Source organism: Ambystoma mexicanum, chromosome 13, assembly GCF_040938575.1.
Source record: "Ambystoma mexicanum isolate Mex_15411 chromosome 13, UKY_AmexF1_1, whole genome shotgun sequence".
Classification (NCBI taxonomy): Eukaryota; Metazoa; Chordata; class Amphibia; order Caudata; family Ambystomatidae; genus Ambystoma; species Ambystoma mexicanum.
In genome coordinates, this window is record NC_090938.1 from 752,839,215 (window position 1) to 752,854,420 (window position 15,206).

General features: G+C 48.3%; 1 protein-coding gene across 3 annotated transcripts in view; it reads right to left on the bottom strand.

The window, feature by feature from the left end:
* Window positions 1–737: 737 nt before the first annotated feature.
* The window catches only part of LOC138521903 (uncharacterized), a 154,498-nt gene continuing 140,029 nt past the window's right edge, over window positions 738–15,206 (bottom strand). For 2 of the 3 annotated variants that reach the window (XM_069635065.1, XM_069635062.1), the window contains one exon: window positions 738–1,003. In XM_069635065.1, coding sequence (XP_069491166.1) covers window positions 747–1,003 — 257 coding nt within the window. In that variant the 3' untranslated portion in view covers window positions 738–746. The remainder of the gene's footprint in view (window positions 1,004–15,206) is intronic. The other variant, XM_069635064.1, reaches the window with a different exon arrangement.

Below are 15,206 nucleotides of genomic sequence, written 5' to 3' on the forward strand. Positions count from 1 at the left end.
CTACACTGTAGAAGCGTCCCGTGATGGTGTAGGTTGCCTAGGGGTTTGCTTCCAGGACTATGTGTGCTACAGCATGACGTGGTAGGCCATTAGGACCTGTTTGAGGACAACTGTGGTTTGGAAGCTCCTGGGGGCTAGGAAATAGAGGACTGCAGCCAACTCCGGAAGAGGCGGGGTGGACATGTGTATGTTGATGTTGCTCTGAATGTTATCCTGAATGAGCTCCGCCGTGTGCATGATGGTGTGCCCGCTAAAAGGGGATGTTTGCATGACCTGCAAATCAGTTAAGGTCCATGGGGAGAGCCCGGGCCTGGGTGCTGGAGGCCTGTAGATTTTCCTGCCAGCATGCACTGCCCACTGCTGCATGACCCCTGCATTCTTCTGGGTAGTGCCCCCGCACCCCCAACCTGCATGGTGATGTGTGTTGGGAGTGGTTGGGAAAACAGGCTTTGTCTCCTTGCTGGTGACTGTTGGCGCCTGGGAGGGAATTTCCTTCACATGGTGCTAACTTACGCCTACTTTTGGTAATTGCCTGGCCTTACACATACATTATTTCATGCAGTATCAGTAGTTGTAATCATGCAGTGTTTTCCACATCCGTTAATGGTATGTCTCTGAATCTGATATTTACCGCAGACGTGCGCTTACACAGCATACAGGAATTCCAGACACTATCTACCTGTTAGGTATGCATGCGGTATTGTACGGGTTAAGGTTGTAAAGTGCTTTATTTTCCAGCCACCATGCTATGGTAGCCTGTGTGATAAACCTGTAATGCTGGAGATTTTTGCAAACATGTTCTTTCCTGCACGCTGTGGCTTGCCTCGCACATATATCTGCAGTCCGTTGTTTGCTTGCTTTTCCCTTAGCCAGTGTGTACTTGGTTGGACCAACAAATCAGCGGCTGTTGACTTAGCACTATACCTCCTCTGTGTTTGTGTGAGACAACCGTGCCAGCGATGTGCAAATACTCTGGGGCCGGAAGACGTATTCGTTTTCCACTCTACAAATGCACGTAAGGAGAAAAGAAAAAGAGAAACAGTTCAGAGAGAGTTGACAATCTCAAGCACCAACCGCATGTGTCTGTAGCCAAAATGCAGCAATGTTTCTTTCTCTCGTAAGTGTAATCACGTAACCAAATGTATACACCTTATTGAACAAAGTGTGGAGTTATCATCTTTCTGCCGGTAAGAAATGGAGCTTTCATGTTGTTTCTAGCAAACATGGCCTCTCAAAGACTCCAGAATAGCTATCTCAGGAAATACCCAGTGGACAAAATATGAAATGTCTTATTTTAAGGAAATTATACTTGCCTGCATCTTTCAACGGTGACAGCCCTGTACTTCGGAAACTTCTTTAAAACATCAGAAAAGATGCAATCGTGACCCGTGGTGTTTTTTTTGGGGGGGTACTTTTGACATGAGCACAATTGTTGAACTCAGCAGTGTGTAGAGCAAACGGAGTCTGAAACCTGGACTTGTCGAGCAGTGTTTACAAACCACGGCTAATGCAGAAGATTTTGCATATGAAAAAGAAATCCATGTCTAATGATTAAGCCATGCTTGTGTGTTTCTGCTCAATGCAAACCACCTCAGCATGCATAAGCTGCCCAACGGGTTCTCTCTACTATGGTGTAAGTGGGAGCTGGAGCGGATCCAATGGGCTCTCTCTACTATGGGGTAAGTAGGAGCAGAGAGTTCCCTTTGCTGGGATTCTTGTGTACAGGGCACTTCCAGGAATGGCGATTGTGTGGAGTTGTTGGCTAGTGGTGCTGCTGCTTCTGCCGTCTCTAAAAGTGGAAGCAAGCAACCCCAAATACCAATCCTGAGCTATGATTATCTAGCAACAAAAAGCACAATCCCAATACTTTCCAAACTGGTGTAATCAGAATTCATTTTAACCTCTGTCATTGCTCTGGGCAACCCTACCGATAATTGTTCTTCGTCCGCCAGGCCCTTTCAAAAGGGGACAGATCATATGCAAATCAGGCTTTGTCCCACCCCAAAAGGGGCAGTGAAGCCCAAACTACTTGGTGACATCCCTTCTGCACGAGACCACAAGAATCCCCAGACATGTTGTGAAAATATATTTTACATATTACCGCCTGATAGTAAATGTTGGCATAAGCATATTTGCATTGCAGTGTAATATGCATTGAATTAACCTGAAACAGGCTGACTATGCTGCCATTTTTGAGTTATCCGCCATTTTGATTGACTCCTGCTTTCTGTCCCATGTTCAGAATTTGTGTTGTTGGCTTCAGCAGAACAAAATGAACTTTGTGCTGTTTCATGATGTCAACATAGATAAGAATGTTGAAGCTGCTAAGGCGAATTGTTTATCCTACACTGAAGAACCTTGGAGCTAAACAAGAGCCGTGCTAATCAGTAATTTAGATGTCATCTGTCCCAACAGTGCCTTCCCTGCTCAAACAGCAAAGTAGAATAATGAATAGCTGCATGTGCTTTTCTGCAGAAATCCTTGTTTCTCTCCTTGGAACTAACTGACTTTAAGCTTAAGAAGAAATGGTAGACAAATATAAGCAAGTAAAATGATGAATGTTACCTTTGTGTCTTTTATTTGGAAACATGTGAATTGTTTGATGGAAAACAGCGAACTATACAAAGATGTTAAAGCATGAATTAGTTATGTAGTTAGGTCACAAACCCTAGGTAATGTATTACATAAATAGGGGGTGAACGATGTGGCCATGGCTGTGAAGAATTTGTATAAATATGTGCATTTGTGGAATGTTCAGCCTCTCTCATCTCACAGTGTCTGCTTGCACACGCTGCAGGGTGTTGAGAGCCAAGCAGCTGTTTGTTCATAAAAGTACAATTGTCACTTTGACCTTGTGACTGGCGTATTTCTATTATGTGGTAGTAAGCCTGGATATTCTTTAATATTTCAATGTTTTGGCCTTGTTGTGCCTCACCAGTGAGAAGTAGCTTCGGTCTCTAGGCCCAGCAGGCATGGGACCCACGTCTGGGCATACCCGTCCCACTCGAGGTAACTAAGAAAAATAAATGAGGTGATGGCTGGAAGGTTTCAAATTAATCTTAACCTCTGTTATTGCTCTTATAATTCAAACCACCCGCACTACGGATTTTGAATGCATGCCAAATATTTCTAAAGGTTGCTGTGAAGGTGGTGGTATGAGTACGGCTCCCCACTTAAAACAATGTTCAGAAAAATAAACTTTGGAATTTCTCTGACATAATTTGAAAATGTTTGCCTACAGACCAGTGGGGTTTAGAGACATTATTAAAGAAAGAGTGCATGAAAAATATCCCCCGATGTATTCCGGCCACGATACCCTAGCAATAAGGGGCCCTTAAGGAAGCTGTGTGCCTGGTGGAAACACAACATGCCGGGCAGAAAAATGCTTGCATAACAGAATCAACAAGCAGTGGCCATGGCAAAAGTTTGGGCGTTTGTGTAGGCATGGCAAAGGCACATGCAAGGTACTGTCATAGTCGTATTAACTGGCTATTGATGGTAGCAGGTGCAATAGGATGCAAGTACCTGGGCATCTAACACCATGCCTGGGAAATGCCTAATACTTCGGCAGAAGCTAAAACTGTTGGTTTTGCCAAAGCTTGTTTTTACAGGACTTCTGGGGAGGACATGCACAGTGCTTCTAAATTGAGTAGCTGAAGGCATACTGGGTTAAGCCATGTTTATTAAACCCGTAACACCTTAACAGCTCCAATTAAATCATTCGTAAAACCAGGCATCCTTAGCGGGTTCCGCGAGCGCACCTCGTAATGAGGCAGTAAGGGTTTAACGGGGCCGGCTCCTCTACCGGCCCTGTTAACCCCCTATCGCCAGGGTCGGAATGACCCCCATTACCTCTATGAAAAGACTGCTTTGAAAAAACACTGGCAGGCACTTTGAGTGCAAAATATGATCGTACGGCTTGATTAAAGCAAGCTCAGAAAAGTCCCATGAGGAGGTGTTTTGGGTGGAGAGGGGCAGCAACTCGGTGGGAATGGTTGTCGTGATTAGAATAGACATGCACATTCACTGAGTGGGCAAATAACCAAACAACACCAACAAGATATGCCCTTTCACCCTATGTGTGCGCTAATAAAATATCCATGCCAGGCACTATTAGGAACACTGAGCACATATGATATGATATGATATGGCATTTATAACGCGCCTATACACAAGTGTTTCAAGGCGCGACGAGGCAAGGGGGGAACAAAGGGAGGACAGACAACGATCCTACTAGGCCAGGTGTCATTCAGATCGCGCAAGTGCATGGGAAGGTGGGGGAAATGTGCACGGGGGAAGGGAGAGGGGAAAGTGCAGTACATGGGAAAGTGGAATAAATAAGATAAATTAGACAAATAAAACAGTCAGCTAGTGGCAAGTGCAAGGAAGTGCAGACATAAGTGCTGATAGGGGGACTGTAGGGATACAGAAAACGGTCCCCAGGTGCAGGGGTTGCCAGGGAAGCAGTGCAGGTGGGCAATTGACGGGGCCTGGGGCAGAGATCAGGAAGGGTGGCCAGGTAACCATTGCAATTTCAGTCAGGAATTCAGCAGGGGAGGGGAGGAGAGAAAGCAGAAGCAAAGAGGAAGGTTTTGAGGTGTTTCCAGAACCGGAGATGGTTCTTCTTGAGTTTCAGGGAGGCAGGAAGGCTGTTCCAGAGAGAGGCCCCTGCCGAAGAGAGTGAACTGCCACCAACTCGTTGCTTGGAGAAGCGACTGACCCTGAGAGAGTTGGAGGCAGATGAACGAAGAGCTCGAGAAGGAAAATATTTAGGAAGAGAGAGTTGAAGATATTGCAGCCCCAGACCCCAGAAAGCCTTGTGTTCAATGCAGAGGATTTTGAACTTAATCCTCATAGCCACTGGGAGATACGATCCCTGGGCTTGAGGCCAAGGACACGTCTCGCAGTCCTGTTCTGGATAAGTTGCAGAGGGCGGAGAGTGGAGGCAGGCAGATTTAGATAGAGGCTGTTACAGTAGTCCAGCCTGGAGAGGACCAGGGCTCTGGAGACAGTGAGCTTCTGGGGGAAGGAGAGGAAAGGAAGAATACCTCTAAGGAGGTGCAGCTAGTAGTGTGACTTCTTAGAGACGTCAGATATGTGAGGGGAGAAGGAGAGTGCAGAGTCGAAGATGACCCCAAGGTTTTTAGCCTTGCAGGTGGGAGTGGGAGGAGGGCCAAGCGAGGCCGGCCAGAGAGCTGCAGGGAAGGAGGGAGTGGGTGTGCCGATGAATAGAATGTCAGTCTTACTGGCATTAAGGCAGAGGTCGTTGGCGGCACACTATTCCTGGATAGCAGACAGACAGTCAGAGATGAGGAAAGGAGAGGAGGAGGAGGCTGAGGGTAGCCTGAAAATGTGCTAGGTATCATCCGCATAGCACTGAAAGTTGGGACAGAGAGCAGCGATGCGGTGGGCAAGGAGTGCCAGGTATTGGTTGAACAGCCAGGGAGAGAGGTTAGATCCTTGGGGGACACCACAGGTAGAGAAAAAGATGTCAGAGAGGAAGGACCCAAGTTGGACCTGGGTCGATCGGAGAGGAAAGAAGTCAGGGACGGTAGAGCCAGACCAGTGATAACCAGGTTGTCACGGAGACGGTTGAGCAGGATGGCATGGTTGACAGTGTCAAAGGCAGAAGAGAGATCAAGCAGGATAAGAACGCAAGGGGTGTTAGAGTCGAGGTTGGTGAGCAGGTCTTCATGGATGTTCAGGAGAGCATTTTCCGTGCTTCTGGCAGCTCTGAAGCCAGACTGATGGTCATGAAGACAACCAACAGATTCAGTGTGGAGATTGAGCAGGGAGATGGCCAGTTTCTCTAGGAGCTTGCCCAGGAAGGGAGTGATGAAGATTGGGCGATAGTTAGCTGGGCAGGAGGGGTCGGCAGAGGGCTTCTTAAGAAGAGGATGCACAAGGGAGTGCTTCAGGGGCGAAGGGAAGACTCCAGTGGTGAAGGAGTGATTGCAGAAATCTGCCAAGGCAGGAGCCAGGGAGTCAATGTGGTCCTTGATAGTTTTGGAGGAACAGGGGAGAACCTGTTTCGACAAGACTTTCATAGATCGGACGTGTCTAGAAACCTTGTCTGAAGAGAAAAGGGGAAAGGCAGAGAAGGAGGGAGGAGGGGTGGCTACACAAGGGCCAGAGGAAGAGCAGGGAGTAGCGGGAGGGGGACGAGAGGAGGAGTGTGAGGACAGGATGTCCTGAGTTTTTCAAATGAAGTGAGAAGCCAGTGCCGTGCAGAGGGCCTGGGAAGGGACAGGAGAGGTAGAGACTGTGGTAGGAATTGCCAGTTCCGTGGCAGATTTTAGTTGTTAGATGCCGAAGAGACGCAGTCTTGGATATGAGCTCTCTTCTTGGAGAGGACGGAGAGCCGTTATTGCCTTTGCAGCAGGACGGCAGGCCAGTTTGTCAGAGGATGAACTTGAAGCACTCAGTTTCCTCTCGGCAATCCTACACTTGCATTTTAGGGTGACGAGGTCTGAGTATTACCTGGAGTTACACTTGACTTTGGGCTTCAAGCGGATTCTCATGACATTCTCATGTTGGATTGAGCCAAAGATTTGGATTTAATATCTAATAGAAAGAACGCCCTGAAGAGGACCTCTGTGGGAGGTCGAAACACGTGTTGACAGTCAAATAAACAACTGTATACGCCAATCTTGGACTTTTTTTGTTATAGAGAAAATAATTTAGGGGGTGGCGCAAGTGATCCAGACCATTGGTTGTATTTACCTTAGATGCAGCCTTGTCCAGCTGTTTACATTTCTGCCAATTTCGTCATGCTAATAAAAAGCCTAGAACACAGGTGCTGCAAGCCTGGCGCTGTCACATTCTGACAAGGTGTGTGGTGGCCATTGTCAGCTCCACTTTGCCTCACTGCACAGGGACCACCGGCCCCACTCCTGCCATGCCTCCCCTGTCCTGTGTGTGGGTTGCCTGGTCCATGGCCCATGCCTGCCTCCACAGACTCCAAGTCCAGGAGGAAGCCACGGTACTGCCCCAGGGACCGGGCTCTGCAGTTGTGTCCAAGCTTCCTACCCGCACTGTGTTTTCATCTTCCAGCTACACCCTGCAGTACTGCCACCCAAAAGCAGCCACCAGCCACAAGCAGGTACTGCCGGTGCCTTGCAGGTGGACTAGAGGGACTCGTACATCAGAGAGCACTGGAGGGTGCAGCGCCTAATCTTCATTACGGAAGCGATAAAAACAATGTTTGGCGCCATCAGCTGGCCAGTGGCCTAGGCAGCTGCCTAGTCTGCTTAGTGCTTGCACCGGCCGCCGTCTGTGTGGGGAGGTCTCAAGGCTATTTCACTTCACCTGTCAGCCATCTTTTACAAGTATGAAAAGACAACCAATTAACGTCCTCCAAATCATTAAAGGCGGAGTCTGCCTGCCTAGCATGCAATATGTGCCCTGCAGGCTGGACACAGATGTCTGCAGTGTGCAGTTAACTGACTGAGCTATCTTACCGGATGGTCCAGTATCCTTCCCGAAACACAATCCCCTGCCTGCGGTACAGGCACCCTTCTGAAACGACACAAGGCAATCCCTGTGCTTGCCAGCCCAGCCCTTCTGATCCCAGCTGCTTTGAGGGGGGCCTGTGAGGACTGAGTGATGTCTTGGAGTCGCTAGCTCTCCCAAAGAAAGTTTCAACATGATCCATTGTTGGAGCTTCATTTCAAGGTGTCCTCAAAAGATTGCGGCAAGGCCATTGTGCTGTGTTCAGCAGAACAGGGCAGTGCGTCATGCATGTATGCGGTTGGCCATGGGTATTAGTTGTATGTCTATTTGCTGGGTTTTATAGCACAGGCCTAGCAGCGAAGCCTTGTGGCACAGTGTGCAGCAAAGGGCAACAGTAATGGGGGACAATATCAGGGACACCTTAGAAGGATAAACTATTAGGGGTACACGTGGAGGTCATGAAAAGTGGGGATAACAAGGGGGGGTACAGGGCAGGGCTACAGTAATGTGGCACAATATCAGGGACACCTTAGAAGGATAAACTGTTAGGGGTGCACGTGGGGGTCATGGAAAGTGGGGGTACTGAGGGTTACATGCAGTGGATACAGTAATGGGGTACCCTATGACACCTTAGAAGGATAGACTATTAGGGGTGCACGTGGGGGGTCATGGAAAGTAGGGGTACTGAGGGTTACATGCAGGGGATACAGTAACGTGGTACCCTATGACACCTTAGAAGGATAGACTATTAGGGGTGCACGTGGGGGTCATGGAAAGTGGGGATACTGAGGGTTACATGCAGGGGATACAGTAATGGGGTATCCTATGACACCTTAGAAGGATAGACTATTAGGGGTGCACGTGGGGGGTCATGGAAAGTGGGGTACTGAGGGTTACATGCAGGGGATACAGTAATGTGGTACCCTATGACACCTTAGAAGGATAGACTATTAGGGGTGCACGTGGGGGTCATGGAAAGTGGGGGTACTGAGGGTTACATGCAGGGGATACAGTAATGGGGTACCCTATGGCACCTTAGAAGGATAGACTATTAGGGGTGCACGTGGGGGGTCATGGAAAGTAGGGGTACTGAGGGTTACATGCAGGGGATACAGTAACGTGGTACCCTATGACACCTTAGAAGGATAGACTATTAGGGGTGCACGTGGGGGTCATGGAAAGTGGGGATACTGAGGGTTACATGCAGGGGATACAGTAATGGGGTATCCTATGACACCTTAGAAGGATAGACTATTAGGGGTGCACGTGGGGGGTCATGGAAAGTGGGGATACTGAGGGTTACATGCAGGGGATACAGGTTGGGCAGGGGAAGTGCTCAGTTGAATCCCTAGGTCTGCGTCACCGACCCCCCCCCCCCCCCTGCCCTTCGCGCCTTTGCTTCAAGTTGATAAGAACTGTGCCATTGTGGCAAAGGTGCATTCTCCCCGCGCTGTTTAATCGGGTTCCTTAAATGTTATCTTGAGCTGGTAGCCCTTAATGAAGTGGTACAGCCTGATCCAATTCACTGGAGGTTGGTGAGGCCAATTACCGGCTGAAACAGCTTGAACTTCTTGTAAGCAGGCACAGGGGAACAATCGTGTTCCATCTAAACACTGGAAAGTTCATTTCCACTGACGTGCCTTCCTCAGGTACAGCGAGTTTCCATTTAGACAGCATGGGGGAGTGTGAGGCGGCCTTGCCCCCCCCCCCCTCCTCCCTACCCACCCTTACAGTGTAATACAAGCATCACCATAATGTGGAGACACAAAATAGGTTCAACACAGACTCATATCAACACGCAGGGGCACTCGCCACCCTTCAACTACATTGCCTCACACGATAAACCGAACCCCCACGGCCCTCCATGGCATAGACGAGCCAGGCCGCCATCTCACTAGGACTGGATATCCACGCAGGCCTTTTCTTACTAGAGACCGTCTATTGACCGACATCTGAGGTCCGGATATGTTGGTGCTACCACGTGACAGTGGCAGATTTAAGGCACAGGGCCTAGAGGGCAAAAATGGCAGAGAGCTCCAGGTGGGTGTGTCATGGAGGCGGAGCCTAGAGTGGGCGGCGCTGCATAATGATGAACTTTAGGGAGAAATGCTACTTTTTTAAAGTTGTGTTTTTTTGCAGTTTCCTGTGTTGGGAGGTCTAGGTTTAGCTAGAGACGGCTGGGCCTCCTTGCTAGGTTCTGCTGTCACTGGTGGTAATATTGAAAGATCAAGCCTGAAGCTAATGTTGGAAATTATAGGGTTCAAGGCAATGGGAGGGGACATTACAGGAGGTGATATCCCAGGATCATTCCTACAGCACAGAGAACCATTTTGTGCATGGCCCAGGTGTTCTTACCCCAAACACTGGAATTGTCAGTGAACATCACAGACTTAAAGGAGTTCAACCTTTTAATCTCAAAACATTCCAGGGGTTACCTTTTTGTGGGTGTTGCGTGTGGCACTTGAAAGACCCCTTAATTCCAGCCCTCCATCTCCATATCTCCTCCAGATCCACAGGGCCCTGTTGCAGGGCAGTGAATGGAAATGGAGAGGGAATACGGGTATCTATGTGATCACCGCGCAGCCCATAATGTCGACTTTCAAAAAGCCGACTTCCATTACGGCGCGGCGCAGTTATCACATAGATCACTTTAACCTGCGGCCACAACCCGCCTCCTCCTCCCCTCCCTACTTACCTTTCGTGGCACACTTCTGTGTGTGCTGTCGACTCATCTCTGTCCCTGCGGCGTCCGTTCCTCCCACTTACGTGGGGTGGAGCTTGGGCTGCAGGGTCCTTTTTTAAAAAAAGCCTTTTTTTAAAAAGTTTTTTTAAAATAAACTTTCTTGTTCCCCACTCTCCATTTAATTTTAATGGAAGCGGGTGATGCCCACACAACCCCTAACCCCCAACCTCCTTTACCCCAAACAAGGAGAGTAAGGAGAGCGGGGGGGACCTGCAACCCCCGCTCTCCTTAATCGGTGTAATGGGGGTCAAGACTTTTGTTCTGCGCAAAGGCGCAGTATCAGTAATGTCGCCACAATCAACATTTTTAACCGATACTGGAATAAGGTCAGGATAGTGAGGAAGAAAAGTAGAGAAGGGGCAGGTAACTTGAACCGTGATTGGACAGGAGAGTGGAGAATGAAGGAGGTCAAAAGCATGAGGGAGAGATTGAGATTGAGGTAAGGTAGATGGCCTTATCAGGGCTTGGGTGGAGCAGTAAAAAATGCAGTAGTAAAAGCATTACTGACGCATTTTTACCTCTCTGCCCAATTTGTGCTGCGATAATTGTGCCGAAAATGTTCCATAGAGTCCTATGGACTCAAAATAAATGGGTATTTGCTGCGGTACCACAACATGAGAACCAGCGATAATAACGCTAATTGTGTTGGGCGGTATCCCAGTCAATTTTCTGCCGGGATACCGGCCAACTCATGAAAAGGCCAAAAGCAATTGAACTGAGCCAGGTGAGGATAAAGGGGTGAATGGGCACAGAGAATGAACGAGGGCAGGAGAATGGGGCAATAGTTAATAAGGCACAAGAGTGAGGGGATGTGCAGGGTGAAGAGGATGAAAGGGAGGGGAAATAGAGAGCGGGGGGTACAGGAGTGTAAGGAGGATGGGGAATAATGGAGGCCTAAATAGCCAGGGAGAAATGAAGAGTGATGGAGGGCAGGAGGAAGGGAGAGAAGGGAGGCAAGTGAGTGAGGAATGGGCAGTGGAGGGGCAGCAAGGTAAAGGAAACCTGTGTGAAATGGGAAAATGAGGGAGGAAAACATTGAGTGAAGGAGGGCAGGTGAGTAAGAGAGCGGTACCTTTATAACAAAGAACCTTTGGCAGAAATGGAGAAAGAAAAGGTGAGAGGAGAATTATGGAAATGAGGCAAGAACAGAGGATGACCTAGTGTTCAAAAAAGAGCAGGAAAGAGTGGGATAGTAGAGAAGAAATTGCTAGCAAGGAAACAAGGAGGGGGAAAAGACTGCTGTTTGGGAGAAAAGGGAAACAGAAGGGAAAGGAGTAAAGTGGGAGCAGATTTGTGATGTGAGGTGGGCAGGTGCTTGCCCTAACTGCCCACCTATGCGCAGTCACAGCTGCAATATATAAATGAACAGGTAAACAATTAAAATGCAGCCACTTAGATAAGAATGTATGCTCCACCAGCAGCCCTGGGTTCAGCTTTGTGTCACCCATTTCAATAAACAGTTTACAGGCTGATACTCCAGACACAGGGGTGCATGGGTAAGGACTGTTGTCCCTTAGACGGTGCAATTGGTAGGAGATAATAAATGGGAGGTGAGTATAACACTGCATGCTGTGTAAAATAATGGCTCAAATGGCTCAAGCAGATGACCTTATATTGAGTTCTCCTTTACTGTGAATACCTTTTTTCAAAGCCAATGGGCCTCATTCCGAGTATGGGGGTAAGGGATACCGGCCACCGCTAACGAGAGCGGTGGCGGTAATCCCTTACCGCCATACTCCGAGTTCCCTTTGCGCCATGGTGGTTTTAACACCTGCTTTTGGCAGGTGTTAAAAACCATGGCGCTAAGGGACCTTGATGTTAATTACGCCACTGTAATTTACGGTGGCGTAATTAACGCCTTCCCCACTCCCATTATGCCCTATGGGGCAAGAATGGGAATGGGGAAGGGCAAATGGGGATTGGGGAATTACCGCCCCGCCAACCTTGGAATGGGGCGGTAATTCCGCCATCCACCAAGGCGCTGCCGGTCCGGGTACGGCGTCAACCAAGGCGTTAATAGCGCCATTGGTTAGCGCCGTACTCGGAATGAGGCCCAATGATATTGTTTTTAGGTCCACATTCCTTTGCAGGCTGCTACCGCCATTGTGCCTTCCAGATGGTGAAAATAAAGCTACTCATGTCTTTTTGCTTGATCTATTTCTATAGCACTGTGTGTAATGCCAGTCTGGGTTTCTTATGTGATGTGTGTGCTTTTCAAGGCATTGATAGACAAACAAATATTTTGTTTTGGAAACCCAAACCTTAAACAAAAATGTATGTGACCTACCACTGGGATGATATGTAGTCAAGTGCTTAAATCATATCCTGGGTCCAAATACTGATTCCACCACTTTAATGAAAAGTGTGATCCTGGGCAAATCATTTAATCTCGCTATGCTTGACCTGCTGACATTGGGTGTTGCTAGAAGTGATTTAGTTCACAAGTCTTGCTTTAAAAAAAAAACCTCATGGTTTACTAAACTATTGAGTTGTTCTATATTTATAATAGTGAATATTTATATATTGCACAGCAGATTATTCTATTGGCTCAGACGTGAACATTTCTTTTAACGTCTTTAGCAAAGGTATCCTAGAGTACCGAAGACTGATGTCACTGCTTGTAATGTTATCTACTGTGATGTCACTGACAACCTTCCTGGGCCTAACATCGTGCCCCCTGCTCTTGAGGACCTGCAGAGCTGTATCCCTGAAGGCAGAGCCTTCTCCAGTATGGCTGCCATGTGAATCGCGAGTCAACATAAACTGTAATCCCGCCTGGCAGGGGATACAATTGGCTCTTCCCACCTTATCATTTGGAAGGGCCACGAGCCGGCAGGTGACACCAGCCCCCACAAAGGGCATCCTTTAAGAGCAGGTTCTTGCCTCCTGTCTGGCTCTGTCCGGGCCTGGAAGCGGTCTACATGCACCGCTCGATCCCTCTAATTGCAGCATGCGACTTGCCATACTGAGCTGGTAAAATACTCCTTCCCTCGCTGTCGACCCACGCCCACCTGCATTACTGTATTCGATCCTCCTGGTCCTCACCACTGTTCAGCCTGTGTTCTCTAATAATGTTTTCCCCCTGATGCGGTCTCACTGATTTATGCTCTTCCTAATCTCGGTTGCGTGCAAGCCTCCTTCAAGCGGCTCCTTCCACCTGGTGCTCCATTGTGCTCCCCGATCCTACACCTCTCCATAGGTGTCTTCCACCCTCTCCCATCCTTGTTTTCACTACTTTGTTACAGTGCACCTTTGGCACCGTCTTTACTGACTGTTCCTGTGATCTTTCTGTTGCAACCCTACCACTGCCTCTCCTTAAGTGACTCCCTGGATGTCTTCACCTCTCCATTCATATTTTCCTTCACTAATATCTGCATTTTTCTTTTGCCTGTTCATTGGCAATCAAATCTGTCTGTTGTGAACTTTTTAAGCCTGACTTAAACACTGCATTTTGCATGTATGCTGCAAATTTCAAACCTGGCTATTTGAATTGTGCTGGCCTTACTTAATTGCAGCATTTTACTTATATTTTACAGAACTCGATTCTGCCTGTTCTTAAATCTGTTTACCCTAGAATTATGTTCTGGTAGCATCCAACAGCACATCCTGCTGCTAATTTCCTCGATTTTGTTAAAATGCTACGTTTTTCACCTATTTGTGAGTTTAAAATATGAGCAATATTTGTTAAATACCGCAGCGTCAATTGCCGAGCCATTTTCCTTACCTGACTGTCCTTCCTGATGCCCACTTTACTGGATTTGCCCCCCTATCTCGCTCCCCGCTGCCTTTGTAACCGAGGCTGAATAACATTTGTTATACTGTTTCTGTGTTGCATATACTCCTCCTCACCTGACTTACTGCAGGGCCCCTGGTGAGTTCCTCGTGCATTGTGCATTCCCTCTATCGGCTCTCCATCTCCCCCTCCCTTCAACCATGGTTCTCTCCATCTCTCCCATCTATTCTAACTGTTTCTCTATTAGCTTTCCTACCTCTCTCTCAAAGCCTGGAAGGAAATCATTTACGAAAGCACTCCTGGTCTCCAATCCAGGACTTCCCATTGCTGACACCTATGTCAATGCTGCCTCCAGGCAGACTATCACTGACAACCTCTTTACTGTCCCTTCTCCTGACCTATGGACTCCCCATATGGTCTCTATCCTCTCCCCTTTTCCTTCCTCACCGATTAATGGTGGAACCAGATGGGAAGTTCTCATGGCACACTTATCATCATCTAGGTGCATCATAAGTGTTTACAAGAACGGCACTATCATGGCCCAGGATTCTCAGCCCAACCTCCTCCTTCTTGACAGGTGTCTTCTCTCTCTCAGTAACATCCTCCCTTTTCTTGCCACTCCTCCGTCTGCTATCCCTCTGGCCTCTTTGTCCCCCCGTACACCCGATGGATGTACCTCATCCCCGTACCTCGCCTCAGAAAACCTTTAAAGGTGGCAACCATCTTTACTTAGGTACTCTCAATTCTCGCTCTGCTGTCAAACACCCCTCTGACATCTGTCACCTCTCCTTCCTCTGGGCTACAAGATCCTCTCCAAGCCCAGGTCTAACCGGACTGGAGGTGGAGTAACCCTTCTCTTCCCTGAATGCATCCCTGCTTCCATCATACCTGCTCAATCCTTCTCTTCCTATGAATGTCTTGTCTGCAAGCTTTGCATCTCTCCTTCCCTCTCACTCACTCGTGCTACCATCTACAGGACTCCTGAGCCAACCTCTCCCTTCCTTTCAGAGTGGGCCAAACTTGCCTCATCCCTTCTGACCTCTAGCTCTAAGCTTCTCCTCCTCAGAGACTTCAATATTCACCTGGATTCTCCTGATGCAGCCCCTTTACTCTTCCACAACCTCTGCAACTGTTTCCCTCAGCATTCTTCCTTCTGGCCCAACCGACTCAGCCGGGCTCACCTTGGATTCGCTCATCTCAGCTGATATCGTCTCTAGCCCTTTCACTGCTCCTCTCTCCTGGTCTGACCACGCTCGCCTCTCCTCCCATCTGAAGCTT